The sequence below is a fragment of the Leptidea sinapis genome, chromosome 14 (genome assembly GCF_905404315.1).
Source record: "Leptidea sinapis chromosome 14, ilLepSina1.1, whole genome shotgun sequence".
Lineage (NCBI taxonomy): Eukaryota > Metazoa > Arthropoda > Insecta > Lepidoptera > Pieridae > Leptidea > Leptidea sinapis.
Genome location: NC_066278.1, coordinates 2667499 through 2684494, shown reverse-complemented (window position 1 = coordinate 2684494; position 16996 = coordinate 2667499). Strand labels below are relative to the sequence as shown.

At 36.6% G+C, this 16996-nt stretch overlaps 1 protein-coding gene across 2 annotated transcripts in view; it reads left to right on the top strand.

The window, feature by feature from the left end:
- The window catches only part of LOC126968059 (serine/threonine-protein kinase SIK2), a 93426-nt gene that overhangs the window by 72891 nt on the left and 3539 nt on the right, over positions 1 to 16996 (top strand). For both annotated transcript variants that reach the window (XM_050812862.1, XM_050812861.1), the window contains 2 exons: positions 14582 to 14808; positions 16014 to 16189. In XM_050812862.1, coding sequence (XP_050668819.1) covers positions 14582 to 14808; positions 16014 to 16189 — 403 coding nt within the window. The remainder of the gene's footprint in view (positions 1 to 14581; positions 14809 to 16013; positions 16190 to 16996) is intronic.

The window sequence follows — 16996 nt, the reverse complement described above, 5'->3', positions numbered from 1 at the left end:
ATCATATTATAGAGCATAGATAACCCTTTTTATAATAGTAGAATATTGTATTTACATTTGGTAGAACTATATTGGCAATATATCAATCATGGTTCAGTTTACGTCCTAGGGATATGATAGGAGAATACGAATCTAGATCAAAACGTGGGTTGGATCGGAGCTTAATATCAACGAGAATAGCACCACTGTGCGTACCCGTTCTTACTTCCCTTATGAGACATAAAAACAGAAAATATTCCAAAATTCTGATAAAATAATTGTCATATTAGAACACTAAAGTCCACACAAAATGATTTAAGTATGTATAGTATCTACGACAACAATACTACGTCTACATCGGTGTATTCGTTATAAGTAATTTTGTAGGTGTACTTGTAGTCTTTATTAAGTATTAGTCATATTGCCTCGAAATATACCAGTCTGCTTTATAGTTATACTTCTTTTGACGCGTTAGGGAAAACGTCGACATGTAAACTCTTGGATACCCTGTGTGACAGCACGGCAATACTTCAAGACGGCCCAGATTCTAGCGCTCTATAAAGCGCAGGTTCGGTCACATAAAGAATATTGGTCTGGCGCACCCCAGTATCAGCTCGATCGATTTGACCGCGTGCAACGCAGAGCTGCTCGAATAGACGGGAACCCAGTGCTGTGTGAACTGTTGGAACACTTGGAGTTGCATCGTCGCTTCATTGTGTGTCTTCTACAGCATTTATCACGGGGGATTTTTTCTGAAGAGATGTTTCACCTGATTCCTGCTGTCGTTATCCCACTTTCGCACGACATTCCACAAAATAGGATATCATCCCCACCATCTGGATGTGTGACAGTTCTTCCACATACTACCAGATGAGCTGTGGAATCAGCTTCCTTGTGCGTTGTTTTCGGGACGATACGACATGGGTACCTTCAAAAAAAAAAAACGTGTACACCTTCCCTACAGGCCGGCAACGTTCATGTGATTCCTCGGATCGGATAGATGTGATACATTTCATGTAACGTTTCACCAGTTTGTACGCGCCTTAAGCGCAGCTGGTAATTAGTTGGTGCGGTATCTAGACGGAGCGCGCGGCTGTCAATAACCTTACTAGTTACCTTTACAAACAAAAAACACTTAACTCTCGCACTTTTCAAGTACGCGGTTCGGTGAAAACAATTACTATTATCTTAATTAGTACTTATCAGATGTTTGACGTAAATATGATTTAGCTAAGATTAGATAGCGGATGACAGCGTATAAAAACACATTAATTCTGTGCGAAGGTGTTGATAACGGTGAGGCGATAATATGTAATCAATAAATAGGTCACCGTCCAAAGTAGACATAATAAATCTTATTTTTAAAACTTTATTTAAATTGACCGCAATGTATTAATATCATGTTATGAAGTACCTACAAAGTCAAAGGTCTTTATTTACCAGAAATATTCACAAGTAAAGTTGTTATAAATTTAGGAGCAGGCACATATTGTTTCGTCTTGACAGACATGCAAATATTTTTGTGGTTTCACTTCACAATATTAAAAACCTAACACAATCAGTAATTACAGCTACGTTTAATTTAATCAACGTAAAGCCTACTAGAAGATACCTACATCGTAATAAATATTACTAAATGCATTTAATGTATTATGTATCTTTAAATATAAAACGGCATCTGAAAGGAGTAAGTATTCATAAGTAAAAAATACCCGCTGCCGCTACACTGTATTTATACTTAATACTAATATAAAAATCTCTCCTTAATATTAAACGTTGTGAAGTAAGTCGGAAGATAAAGCGCTCACGACTTCTAAATACTATAAGATATATACACATATCTGGAATATAAAAGAATGATGGGAGTGTTTCTTGAGCCGCTTCTTCTCTCTCGAGAGTGCCATTTGTTTCCGAAGCGGTAGTAGTATCTAGTAGAAATGACATCAAAAAGAATTCTAAAGGAATCAATTTTGAGAAAATAAATTCCTTTTATGCCTTTTATATATTTATATATAAATCCAGTGTCCCGATGTTGGTTTCCAGTGAACTCCTAAACTAATGAACGGATTTAATGGGGGAGGTACTTGATGGAGTGCAGCTTAGTCCAACTTGAGAGATACAGACAATTTCATAAAAAAACAGTATGTTATTTATTATGTACAGAACAACATCCATCGGGTCAGCTAGTACACTATAAAAAACACTACTTATTCAAAAAAAATCAAAAATTTATACATAGATACATACACGTACATTTACAATCACATATGAAACTCTCCTGGTAGATTTAGATAATCAGTGTTAGGAGAGAATCGCTCATTTTATTATATGAAAGGGGGCAAACGGGCAAGAGGCTCACGGGATGGGGAGAGGTGAGGCAACCGCCCATGGACATCCGCAACAACAGTTGTGTCAAGAAATGCGTTGCCGGCCTTTAAGGTATGCTTTTTTCTTGATTCCACAAAGTGGCTGTGCGAGGCAAGAAATTCCGAACAAAACGCGCGGTTGTGGAATGCCAGACGTCTACGTGATGCGGATGGTACTTTGCACGTGATACAAAACAAAATTTAAAACTGAAAATAATTAAGTTAAAAGTCTCTAGTGACTTGGATTATTAGTAACAATCAAAACCAGTTATCTAATTGGGTTCATACAAAAATAATCGGAATAATACATTTGTACCTACATTGTAAAACCCGTTTGCAGCGAGCCGACTGCACTTTGCAGCTGTCACGCTTTCATGAATAATGAGGCACGAGCGCTAATATTTTGTAATAGATCATTAAATGCCTAATTAAAACTAATTATTGAATTGCTAATAGAACACTCGCCCCAATTTCGCAACGTACGCTGCCTCATGTTATCAAAAACCACATATTTATCACTGACAATCCCATTGGGTAAACGTTTATTAGTCATCAATGGATGAACTGGTGCTCACTTGACAGTAGATGATCACCAATCAAGGGCTCCATTGAAACTTTCACTACAGGAAAGATCAACCTAAATTCGAAACAAAGAATAAAATTGTGGAATGATCTTCGTTGTGCGGGGTTTCCTGCTCGATACGTAGGTATACTTAGTTCTACCTTCTGTGATTCCTCTAGTATTGCGAAGAACAGGATCAGATACTATCGGGTGACCTGTACGGTCGTTTGTCTTCGTATTCTAAACAGTATGGTACGGTAGCGTACGGGTCATCTGGTGTTAAGTGATCACCGCAGCCCACATTCTCTTGCAATCCAAGAGCGTTGCCGGCCTTTAAGGTAGGTTTACGCGCTTTTTTTGAAGGTACCCATGTCGTATCGTCCCGGAAACACCGCACAAGGAAGCTCATTCCACAGCATTGTAGTACGAGGAAGAAAGCTCCTTGAAAACCGCACTGTGGAGGACCGCCACACATCCAGATGGTGGGGATGATATCCTAACTTGTGGCGTGTCGTGCGAAGGTGGAATGTGGTTGATGTCGAAACTGTCTATCGAGCAGTCTCTTACTTTTCAGTATATCTCATATTTATTGGCTAAAATAATGATAACGGTGAATTTATTCTTCGAAGTTGTGGTTTAAAGCAGGATAAAGAATAGAATAGATATAAAAAAGAAAAGAAAAAGTGCGATTGCACTGCTCGTGTGCATTGAAGCCTTCGGCTTCGCTTCGTGCCCTCAAATTCCCCCAAGTAAGAAGAGCTAACGTGAATAATGCACTATTATTATCCGACTCGTTTCTAGACCATAAATTCAAATTTAAAATCACTTTATTCATGTAGATCACGGAAATGATACTTATGAATGTCAAAAAAAATTTTTTTTCTTATTGAAGCTACCGCTACTTCGTAAAGGGTTGAGCTAATAAGAAGAAGTAGCAAGATACTCATTACCAGTCTTTTAAATCAAGATTTACATTTTATTGTTTTACAAATCATTTCAATTACAATATAATATGTAAAGTGATGCAACAAACATACTCAAACGTCAAATAGTCAATGCATTACACGAGTGAGTCAAAAAAGTAAATGTAAATTAATACAAAACAAAAGTTATTGAGTACAGTAGCTGCATCATCCACACACACCGTAAATAAATAAAGGTATTCTGTGAGCATTTTATGAGGGATAATATAATATAAAAAAATATATATAATAACTTTTAAAAATCTGAAGCCGAGACTCCGGCAACAGGATCATCCTGCCACCGCAAGCAACGCCAGTTCACGAGCATGACGCATGAGCCAGCCGTCGCCTCCCTCCACCACATTTTTGGGTAGGGGACGACTCGTCCCATGTCGCCGCCACTATCCGTATTGGTCTGATAATCTATAACTCGACAGGTTCTCATGGGCAACTTTATTAGTTTCAAGATAACCTGTGTCAATAATGCAGACGTATAATTTATCAACACGTTGTTACTATCAGTATTCACCTTGTAGACAAAGCATGGTGCTTGTTCAGTCATTAGCATGTCTTACGTCAACCTGTAGCCGAGTTAGCGCCAATTGATATATTATTCTATGTTATACAGAATACTGCGATCAATTTACGAGCGCAGGTTTTTGTATTTATAATAATAATATTAATAATGAAGCTTTATTTGATTCCATGCAAAAATAACAATTATTTAAGAACTCTAAGTTACTATCTCTGGTGTTGTATGGACTCCTTTTGGGTAAGCCTCATCCAAAGAACTCCATTTAGTTTTGGTTTTTGCAGTCTCTATCAAACTTTGCCCCGCCACCGCCAATGTTTCATCTGTCCACCTGCCACAAGGCCTGCCTCTCTTTCTAATGCCCCGAGGCATTAGATTTTTGTATTTATTACTATTCTAAATATGGTCAAAATTAGGACTTAGTCACTTTTAGGACAAGGTCTTTGCAAAGGCCCTCGTCATAAAATATATAGCAGGTACATTACTAACACGGTATTACTCTAAATAAGTTGATTTTTTTAGAACATTATGCACACAACCCTGGAGATCTCTGCGCCGCCGTATACTTTAAATTTTAAACAATAATACTACTACTGGATCTTAAACTTTTGTACATTTATTGAACAAGTGTAATCTGTGCAAAGGTTTTATGAAGAAATACATTAAACAAAAACAAAAGTCGTTCGCAAGTCTTGTCAAGCATTGCTACATAGTTTTATACCGACGTATTAAAAATAATCTTAACTTATACTGAAGATGATTCTCGCTGTTGAATTCACTTACATATAAAAGTTTTATGTTGGGATATATTTAGAATCACATACATTTATTTAGATACTATATATTCTTATTGTATCTGCCGGCCGTTTATATGTTAACTTCCATTCTTGTGCAATTTAGTTTGCATCATTGTTGCATCTGCTACTTCTTCTGTGCTTTGTGCTTTCAAATCGCTACAGAATAGTAGATGATCTTCTGTTTATCTTTCACCACATTCACAAACCTGTTCTTCAGTTAAATTTGCTCTTGTAATTTGAGATCCCAGTCTTCAGCCCTCCCACCCATTCCTAGTTCTTCTTTTTGGTCAAGAACGGATTCGGGATTTTCATTCCATAGTTTCTCTTTCTGTTTTAAGTTGTTGGTTTTTGGGTTGTGTGGATGAACCAATTTATGTATTTCAAATGGGTTTAATCAAAAAACGAATGACGGTAGTTATTTGTTTCTACTGCACTGGCCTAATTACTTATGATCAAGTAAATCCTGTACTAGTTTACCTCACTCCGTTAATAATTAATATAGTATCTGGATATTCTATATATTTTAAGGAAATCAAAGTTCTAGAAGCAATGATATAACGCGCAACCTTCGCTGAATTATAAGTGATTCTTTTCCAGAATATTCCTCGTTTTTATTTATGAGTCCTTCGGACGTGAAACTTCAACGTTCAATGGCGAATGTATATTAATGTAGCGAGAAACCCAATTTATGAATAATTTATAGCAGAAACTGAATGTTTTTCACTGAAAAACCTGTGCCTGTTTCGATGTGACTATGACTGCTGGGCTAGTATTAAATGTGACCAGAAATAGACGATATTCTTGTTATCATTATGAATAAAACTTTATAAGGTACGCTACCTGTGTTTTATAGTATAGGTAAGCTTCTCCTGAAGTTGATTGAGGTCTATTGCGAGATTAATATTAAGTAAAAACCAGTGGGAGGCTCCTTTGCACCGTAAGTCGGCTATATTATGTGTACCACAACGGTGACTATTTCTGTGCCGTGAAGCAATAATGTGTAAACATGACTGTGTTTCGGTCTAAAGGGCGCCGTAGCTAGTGATATTACTGGGCAAATGACACTTATTTACTATTTATTTACTATTTATCTTCTTATGTCTCAAGGTCAACACGAGCGCAATTTTAGTGCCGCTCAGAATTTTTGGGATTTTCAAGAATACTGAGCGCCATTAAATTGTAATGGGTAGGGCGTATCAATTACCATCAGGTGAACTCCTACTCGTCTCGTCCCTTATTTTCATAAAAAAAAGTAATATTAAACTTTGAGATAGTTTGTTAATGCAGCGATGATGGATAAAAATACTACTAGTTACTGGTTCAAAAGACGTGGAAAATATTGGTATTCCTAATATAATGCCTTCACAGGGAACAAACAGTTTGATGATATTTTATGATCAGATCACGACTCATATCAAGTAAGAGATCACTAATGCGTGCATGCATGTGCTCGTCTCACGAAGGACCATATTACCATATAAGAAAAGACATTCCTTTGTTTCGTCAGGATTTAAAATAGATATTTTTATTATAGGATTTTTAAATAATTTATTGATCGTTAAAATCCAGTTCCCACAAGAAAAGGTTTGCCTAAGATCCGAGAAGATCAGGCAAAATATACTCAACAGGCCTCATTTTAAAATCAAATACAATTGCACTTATATTTATTCACATTCAAGATGCAGTTTCAGCAATATCTCAGGTACCGACACGGCCTCGTTACAGTTTTATAATTGTAGTGGTTATCTTTCGCATCGCATTTAAATATATTAAAGTGTAGGCATTAGATTGTACTACAATTATTGCGCCATATTGCTTAATACCTCCATTATTTCTGTTCAATGATAAATATCTCCTTCCATATATAATATATAATGAAAATTGTGTTTGTTTGAGGCTCTTTCAAGCCTAAACCACTGATCGTACCGACATGAAACTACCACCATTCGATGCGAAATTTATCCTAGTTGGTTTATGGCTACTTATTTTTCGAATTCCAACGTTCCTTCCTTTTAAAATTTGCCCAGCGAAGCGAGCGGGAACGGCTAGTTACGTATAAATGTAGAGTTTGCGACTTGAAAACTATCAAAAGAATACATAACAATAGATAGGGGCTGAATATTATCCTGTTAAAGTGAAATTTTGAACAAGAATAAACAGTAGATAAACATTATTAATTACAAAGAGATTAAAGAACACATTTTCCTTACCAAAATCTTGCTGTTGAAACAGTGCAATCCATGTACTTTGATTTGCCTTTGAAAATTGAAGACATCGCTAAACGACCAAGCTCACAACTTGTTGTCTATTCTGCAGTTTATAAAAGCTATTTTACAGTGAAAGCCAAAAAAGTAGGTCCACACGTATCTGTTTGATTTTCAACCAGCTTGTTGCATTATAAAAAAAATGTGTGCTAATTATCATATGCAAGAATAACAGTACCTATTGTAACTGATCCTTCCCCTGATGGCCTCGATTTTCATTTCCGATTGCATATTATTGTTATAAACAACTCACACGTAAATTATTAACGCTTTATAATAAATAACATTGATTTAATCTTTATATCTGGACTTTGTTTCCCGTTTATCTAAAAGAATACGGTCGTGGAGCAGAGAGATTTTAAACAAGACAAAGACCAAGGCGGGCACCTTGAACTCTTATAATCTTTGCGCCATAATATTGGGACGGGCAGCCATCTTTGTGACGTCAGATCCAGGCATACACTTCAAAAATCACCAATCAATGGTACCATTTGTAAACTGTTTACTTACTTCACGGTAATATGAAAGGGATGAGACAGGTATTCCAACGCGCGGAATTTAAAGGAAGGAACGTTGGACTTTTTTCATTCAAAAATTAGGAGGCGTAAAACCACTAAGGATAAATTTCGCATCGAGTAGTGGTAGGTTCATGTCGAGACGATCAGTGGTTTAGGCGTGAAAGAGCCTCAAACAAAGACCATTTTCACTATATATGTATAGATAAGATAGACGACCGTAGCAATATTATATTACTACGGCAGTTAATTTCAAATGTACCGCCATAGTTGGTTTCCATTTTGCTGTCAAAATCTGATATGGGACGGTGTGAAGGCTTACATTGCGGCTTCCTGCTAATAAAGAAGGCTAATTCAAAGGATTGCAACACAACCATATTAAATTATTTCATACAAAATGTTAACAAGGTCAATAACCGTTGCGAAATTATAAGGCACGACTTCAGCGTGTTACTAAATAATTCTAGATCTCTACATTTGGCAGCCTTGCCAAAAATGGTTCTAGGTATATACGCCGATTGTCGTCATACGGCCGTTAGTGGGAACATGAAAAATGTATTTTCCTCGATTATTCCGATGTCAATGACGTCAGGGCGTCACACATTCTTAGAGGTTCAAATACACTAATTTAGCTTTTATTTTTGAAGGAATTTGGCAACGATTTATTTTGATTTGTAGGAATTATAATATAAAATAATACTTAGGTAATATCATGTGCGGTAAGTTAAGATTTTGGAATTTTAGATCTTTTTCAATTCCAATTAAAAAGGCTCAGTTTTTCTTCACTAGATTTTTATATTCATTGTACGGTTTGCAGTATTTGATTATTTTATAATTAGGGGTAGGAAAGAAGACAGAAGCCCAAATAGGAAGTATGGAATAGAACAGAGGAAAACGAAATAATTATTGTAATAATTGAAGTTCTACAAATTTCGTAATTGACAAAAGAGATTTTAAATTTTGATATGAAATTTTGTTTATATGCTTTTGTTTACATGTCCGACACGCACTTCAATGTTGTTTTTATATAGACCACCTCATTGTACTAACTTAATGATCGTAAATACAAAGCTGGCTTCGAATCCCGAATCCGAATGTCAATTCCTGAGTTCTGAGTCATAAATGGTAGTTATTAATGGTAGTAGCATTTATTTAATGTGTAAGTAAGCATATTAGCAGACATAGCTTAGAATAGGAGCTGTCTATTAATCACCTCCTCGTCTCGTGGTATCGCGGACAAACAACGTGACACGTAATTTATATATATTAAGATATATAAGAATTTCTCGTTTAAAGATATAAGATGTGACACACTCGTATATGCATAGCATTAATGTTTACGTAAATGCTTGCGGGTCGCGGATCTCTGTTGGCAAGCGACGAGTGACAGTCACGCAAGCGACTGCTGATCGATCCGTATCTATGTTGAGGCCGTAATCCGTCGTATCAAGTTCACGGTGAAGCTAGGTTCACTTTTCCGAAACTATAATAGCCTGAAGAGCTAATGCTCTAATAATGTGCACTTTTTGTTCCCGGTCATTTAAAATTTTTCATGATTTTCTCACATAAAATTTATGCATAGTTTCATTTTTTTTTATAAAAATTAAGGGACGAGACTAGCAGGACGTTCAGCTGATGATAATTGATAGGCCATCACTACAATTGCGCTTGTCAGCTTGAGACATAAGATGTTAAGTCTCATTTGCCCAGTAATTTCACTAGCCACGGCGCCCTTCACACCGAAACACAGTAATGCTTACACATTACTGCTTCACAATAGGCGTCGTTGTGGTACCAATAGTCTAGCCGGTATCCTCTGCAAAAAAGCCTCCCACTAGTAAATAATATACTTATAACACTCATATGGTAAATTATACTTAGGTATAGTCTATAGTACTCTTAGCTAATCTATAGATCTCTAAAGTTAGAGGTGAACATATGAAATGCTATTTTTAGAGGTGTGAATTTTACATTATTAATAGTAATATTATTCTCGTCTTAAAAAATTGTAAAAGAGTGAAATAAATCTTTAAAAACTGGTAATAAAATTAAATTATGCCTACTTACTAAATTAAAACTTTTCATTTAGTTACGTTAAGGACGTACTAACATTTTTGTGAGTGTTATGTTTTTAGTTTTTGCGTAAATAAATAGGTTTTGGGTTCTGATTTTATAGTGTCTGGAAATTTGTTATATATACTTTTATAACACTATGGGCTTTTATTGTTGTAGTAATGGTCGATGTGGGTACTTTTAAATTATATTATCTTGTTCTTTTGTTCAAATAACGCATTCGAATTCTTGTGAGATTTCCTTTCTTAGCTGTCTTTTACACGGCTCAACGATTTTGACGGGACGTTCATTGGGGCATAGCTCATATTATAAGCTCTTAGCCTCTATCTTCTAAGATTTTTATTTGGAAAGTTGATTAGGACTCCACCTAAAAATATAAACGAAAATGTAAAGTGAATATTATGCAGTTGTGAGATATTTCCATGGTCCTGTTATAAGTCCCCTGACTCCTAAGCTTGGTGTTCAAGCTGGCTTTTTATTCGTTTGTAAGCTTTAACTAGTTTAATAAACTGAATTCGAAATTTCAAGCTTCTCTTCACGATTTAACTGAAACACGTGTTCCCAAAGAAAAGTATCAGCTAAATAGGTTTACGCCATAAGAACCACAGCAAAATAAAATCCAAATAAAATAAAAATCGCAAAACATACAAATAGTATTGAATAGTATAAGAGCCAGACGTGCAAAAATATGTGATGTTTTCAGCGAGTGTACGTCTGAATAATACGTTTCTTAGAGCGTAGTATGACAAAGATTCGCACGTAGAGGAAAATTTTGATGCAATATGGAAATATGTGACCGTTGGCAAGGACAATAATCGGTCACCTCTTTCTTCAAACAACACAAACGGCACCTGCATAATTCATCCCGACTGCGTCAATGGTAAACGCATCATCGTATTCGATTATAAATAGCATCGCCTGGCAAAAACTGACCGTCCGATTTATTTTAGAGCCATTTGATAGAAAGTAAATAACGTAGTTACGTACGTAAGTGGCGGGATGTTTTGTTTGCGGCTCGAGTGAGTCTATTTCAGCTCTCGGGTATGTACAGTTAAAATAATATTTATAATCGGATTCGTCACTCGGATTCAAACTGTGTTTTGTTTGAGCTAAGTGAGGAGCGATAGGCCGAATGAAATATTTACATAAGATTATTTCGGGTGGATTTGGGCTTTATTTGTCCCGGATGGGCGTCATTCTCTTTCAGCATCTGAAAGTAATTACTGGCATCGGAATATCACCATTGAACTAATTTATTTATTTTTGGAAACCGTTCACTATTTCACCTCGTTTATAATTTATATTTAAACGAAACGTCATCGATAAAACATGTTAAAAGTTAGTAAACTACAAATATTGTCACAGAGAGAAATTTAGTACCATATCCGATATATTTAGTCGATCAGATTATTTTACCTATATAATTTTGTTTGTATAAATTTGCGTATATCTCAGAATCTGCAGACTTGCATACTGCTTTTTAGGTACATGAATACTGTATGGGGTTAAAAAATCTAGCTAGGTGTCGTCTATAGAAATACGCGTTATTTCCAGTTTTGACATTCAGTACAAAACACAAAACAAGTCATTTTTGGGGAAAAAACCGATCTAATCTCTCTAGCATTTTTCCGAGTTAACACACCGAGCAGAGCTCAGTCTCACAGGATAATGTAAAATAAGAAAAAGCTAGTGTCATGTTAAGTGACAGTCGCAATATTAATATAATTCGGTTGTGGTAAGAGTCATATAAATCAAGTCTCGCGAAAGTTCACTAGAACCACAAAGTAGCGAACAAGCACATCTAGACTGATTGACACATTAACACAATTATTAAACTGTGTTATAACACTGTATTTTAGTATAACAGTTTGAATACAACATGATTGACAGCAATATAACACGACTTTCAGTAACTGAATAAAAAATTATAGTGACTATGAATTATGTAGACCGGTTTGATATAATTTATATTGCCTGCACCAGTGGAAGGCTCCTCTGCCCCAGATGCCGGCTAGATTATGGGTACCACACAACGGCGCCTATTTCTGCCGTGAAGCAGTAATCTGTAGGTAAGCATTATTGTGTTTTGGTCTGAAGGGCGCCGTAGCAAGTGAAATTACTGGGCAAATGAGACTTAACATCGAGACGAGCGCAATTGTAGTGCCGCTCAGAATTTTTGGGTTTTCCAAGAATTCTGAGTGGCTCTGCTTTGTAATGGGCAGGGCGTCCGGGCAGGGCAGCTGAACGTCCTGCTCGTCTTGTATTTTATTGACATAAAAAAATAAAATATCTTATAGTAATCAAATTTGCTTTTCACATCCGGATTTTTTTCCTTGCTTTGCTTCACTGAATTGTTCATGTAATAAATAACTATTTATTCATAAAACGCGTATTAACTTTTTACGTATTATTATAAATACTTATTCGACTTTTTTTATATATTTCCTAATAACTGATAATTGGCTACATTTTTCAGTACGAGTGGTTAAACAAAAGTAGGTACGTAGGTAGTAAGTAACCTTTTCATAAACAATGCGCTTAAACGTAAATAATAGTCAATGTTACAAACTATTTGATGGTAAAATTAGCTTTCCCGTAACATCCAACCTTGGCCGCTGTTAGAATGTCAGAGATACAGTTTCAGTAAAGCGACGTTTCTTTCCATGACCTTTCGATGGCAAACCGTCGTCGTCGCCCGGCGCCCCAACCTTCTAGTAATACTCCGTCGTACGTCAAAGTGACGTCAAGCGACATACATTTCCAATACTAGAGTTGCTTTCGTTCTATAAACCTTACACCTATAACATAATATAAACGTGTTTTCATTATCACGATTTTCTTACTAATTGTATATTAATTATATACGAGGCGGGCGGCCTCCAATCAACCCACGAAGATTTCGTTTTTAACTTCACATATGTCACCAGTGGGAGGATACCGGTTTGATTATGGGTACCACAACGGCGCCTATTTCTGCCGTGAAGCAGTGATGCATAAAAATTACTGTGTTTCGGTCTGAAGGGCGTCGTAGCTAGGCAAATGAGACTTAACATCTTATGTCTCAAGGTGACGAGCGCAATTGTAGTGCTGCTTAGAATGTTTGGGTTTTTCAAGAATCCCGAGCGGCGCTGCATTGTAATGGACAGGGCGCATCAATTACTATCAGCTGAACGTCCTGGTCGTCTCGTCCGTTATTAAAAAAATATTTTGGGTTTGTTAATCGCTTAGAATGAAACTAACATTAAATATTACGAGGAGCTTCCGACAATACTTGAATGAAACCGCATTTAAACCGGCTTAGCAGTTTCTGAGATGAGCGTGCACAGAAGCTCAAATAAAACGCTACCGATGGTGTAGTGGATGTAGTATTTAAACTGAACAATAGTGTAAACGTTGTTTAAATTTAAACCACCTGAAAATAAAACCTCTAGATTAAAATGACTAAGTACATGATTAATGTACTTAGTAATTTTTTTTTAATGAAAATAAGGGACGAGACGAGCAGGACGTTCAGCTGATGGTAATTGATACGCCCTGCCCATTACAATGCAGTGCAGCTCAGAGTTCTTGAAAAACACAAAAATTCTGAGCGGAACTACAATTCTGCTCGTCACCTTGAGACACAAGATGTTAGGTCTCATTTGCCCAGTAATAAAGTTAATGTTATATTCTCTATATTAAATATTTAAATTGCTTTAAATAGTTATTTATGAGCCAATTGTGTTATAACCGCATTCGAATGCGTCATATCAATTAATAAAAATGTAAAAATAAACTCAAGAAATAATTATTTGAATTCTTGTTTTTAATTAGGAGTTATCTTAATTAAACGTTGTTGTGAACGTAACATGGAATTAAAAATATCCTCGATAGAGTTCTTAATGTAATGCGAAAACTTTAGACGACCTTTTTAAGAATTTTATCGGCACGAGCACGATACAGTACCTGATACAACAGCACTTTAACCAGTACCAGAGCGCCTGAATTGACTCACGCACTCATACACACGATTTACACGGCCGCTAAGCTATCTTGGGGAGACAAAACTGTTGAGTGCGCCACGCCGTACGCCTAGTCAATCTTTTTGTATGTATCAACCCTAACCCCGTATAAATTTGAAGGAGACCGCTGGTTTACGCTACTGTCCTATACTTGTATTGTGGCTCGGGGCAGCTTAAGTTTTGACATTAAAGTTTACATAGGGAAATGCGGATGACAGTATTACTAGAGATGCCGTATACACGGGCCATAAAGGTCCCTTTCGGTTAATTCTCGACCAATGCTGGAAGAAAGCAGTATCTTTTATCGAGTTCTCTCTTGAGAAGGTCGCGGAATGGGGTAAAATGAACTTTGTCCAATTTAACAGTGCCGAATTACAGGGTCACAATGTGATATACAATGACAGTATTGACATTATACAGTAGAACCTTAGTCGAAAACTTCGTTTAACACAATATGCATTACTATAAAACATTTCAATATTTCTGTCCGGAATTTTATCACATTAATAGTGTCGTTTCTATCTTTTCAGATTGCGAGTCCCTAATCCGCAAGATGCTAGTCCTGGAGCCAATGAAACGGTATACGATAGACCAGATAAAGAAACACCGGTGGATGTCAGTGGAGCCCTACGCGATACCGAGCGTGACGACGGATCCGATGCGTAGCCCTGCGCACGTGGCGCACTCCCATGAACCCAACGAACAAGTCCTAAGGCTCATGCAGAGCTTAGGCATCGATCCGGTTAAAACTAAAGAGGTAATTAGTTCTATGAAGTTTAGTTTCAAGTTGAAAGTTCATTGACATTGGTTTCTCCACACAAAAGACCGTATGGGCTGTGATATCTGTATTCCATCTACTACATAGGGGAGAATTTATGGAAGAGGGGGAAGGTAGCCTACGTATAGGTTAGCGCTTCAATTATTTCAGAATGTCAGTTATTTGAGGTCTGCGTAATCTACATTATTAACTTCGATTAACTGGAATGTCATAGCCTAAGATCCCACTGCTTGTTTCTGCAGATATCTGTTTTTTTGATGAAACTAATTTTAATTGAATGATGAAGGAGTATGTAATGCATAAGCATGATCTGGCGCTCACACTATTAAGTGTATCCGGAGTGAGAATCGTTTATTGAAATCATGGCAACCTCTGCTTGTGGCAGTTTTTTTTTACTGGCAACCATGGATTATCGTAAACAGTAATTATAACTCAACTTAAATAAATTCAACTTTGTATTAAATTTAAAAAAAAACAGGTGACTGTTAATAATTAACAATAACAAACCTGTTTACACATGGCAACCCTCACATGCTGACTGAGAGGTGCAACCATTTTTTTCAATTCTTTACATAATTTTCTTAAAAATGACGTAAAATTGATAAATAACCTACAGTTGCAATTTATATCATCGAATTAATAAAGCTAAAATTAATTACAGGTAAAATTAATTAGTTTTATTATAAAAACAGATAGCTGCAGAATCGGTCAGTGGGATCTTGTACTATCATACATTTAAAGGTGCCGTAACGAACGTGGCAGAGAACGAAGGTTAAATTATTCCTAAAAGCATGCGATTTCACCTCTCTAATTTGAAAATAAATAAGGAAGTATTTTAAATATGCAATATATCTATATCGATCAAATAACTGACTTAATTTATTGTATAACTTATTAACGCTGCATAAGATTTTAGTAAAACCCCAAGATATTGAGAATTAGTATTAACACTTTAGGCTTAGGTGGGCTTGGCACATTAAACTATAAAAATATTAACAGAAACATGGTTTCTCGATTTTATTCACGGGTTTCGACAATCATAACTCTTGTAGATCACCGAACAATGCTGGAACATTCTAAAAATGCTAAATTTATAACTCGATATCTCGGAAATTGCTTTAGCTTTGGTTACGGCGCACTGTACATAAAGCACCCGGGTTCAACACGCACTGTCTCACCTACAGAGTCTTCGGTCGAACAGTTACGACCACCACGCGGCGATATACCTGCTGCTGGTCGAACGGCTTCGGTCAAGGGCTAGCGGTCTCAACGAGAGGCGTCCGACACGGCGGCCCTCTTCCGTTGCGGACCAGGCCTTAGCGAGGGAACTACACGACGCGAGACGAGAACACCACACTAGGTAATCGTTTGCTTAACTCTCTGTGCTGCTCATATCAAACACTTCTAGTAGACAAGTAAAGGTGAGATTCCGCGGCACGCGCGTCAAGTCCCCTTAACGTTAGAACTATGTTCGGTAATCTTTCGGGGATCCCTATCGTTGTGTACATGAGAAATTCCGTTTATAGATCTTGGATGGGTATAGTGCGATATATTCGTATCACGGTAATTATACATGTCAATATTATTGGGTAGATGATAATGACTGTCCATCAGTGTGGTAGTGCGTAGTAGGTAGGTATTTTTGTGGATAGACGCACTGTCCTAGCGCACTCATGATAATGAAACGCAGGCAAGAAGTGTTTGATATTAGTATAACATGACTTACCTATACGAGGTGATTGGAGATAGCTTATGCATGCACACTGATACAGACAGGCTACGCAAACATTACATAATTTTACCTTAGGTGGTTGTGGATGGCAGGGGAGGATGGATCATGCAAGCTTGGGGGTTTGAATCTGATCGGGAAATATTCTGTCCTTTCTCGTCCAATATTACTGTTCATATACTATTAATCTTACAGTACATTAGATACTTACTGCAAAATGCAATTCATATGCATTATTGTACATACCAGCAAAGCAAAGTCAAATTATTGTCTCTAATCTCAGAAACGGCAAAACTGATTTGAATTTGGTTTTCACGACAAGCTCCCCGTAATATTTAGTGATTGTTTCATTCCAATTAGTTGACAATAAAACTTCTAGAGCGCTCATTAATACTTTTTGATAGATTGCATAGGTGATAATTTAATGACATGAAGATT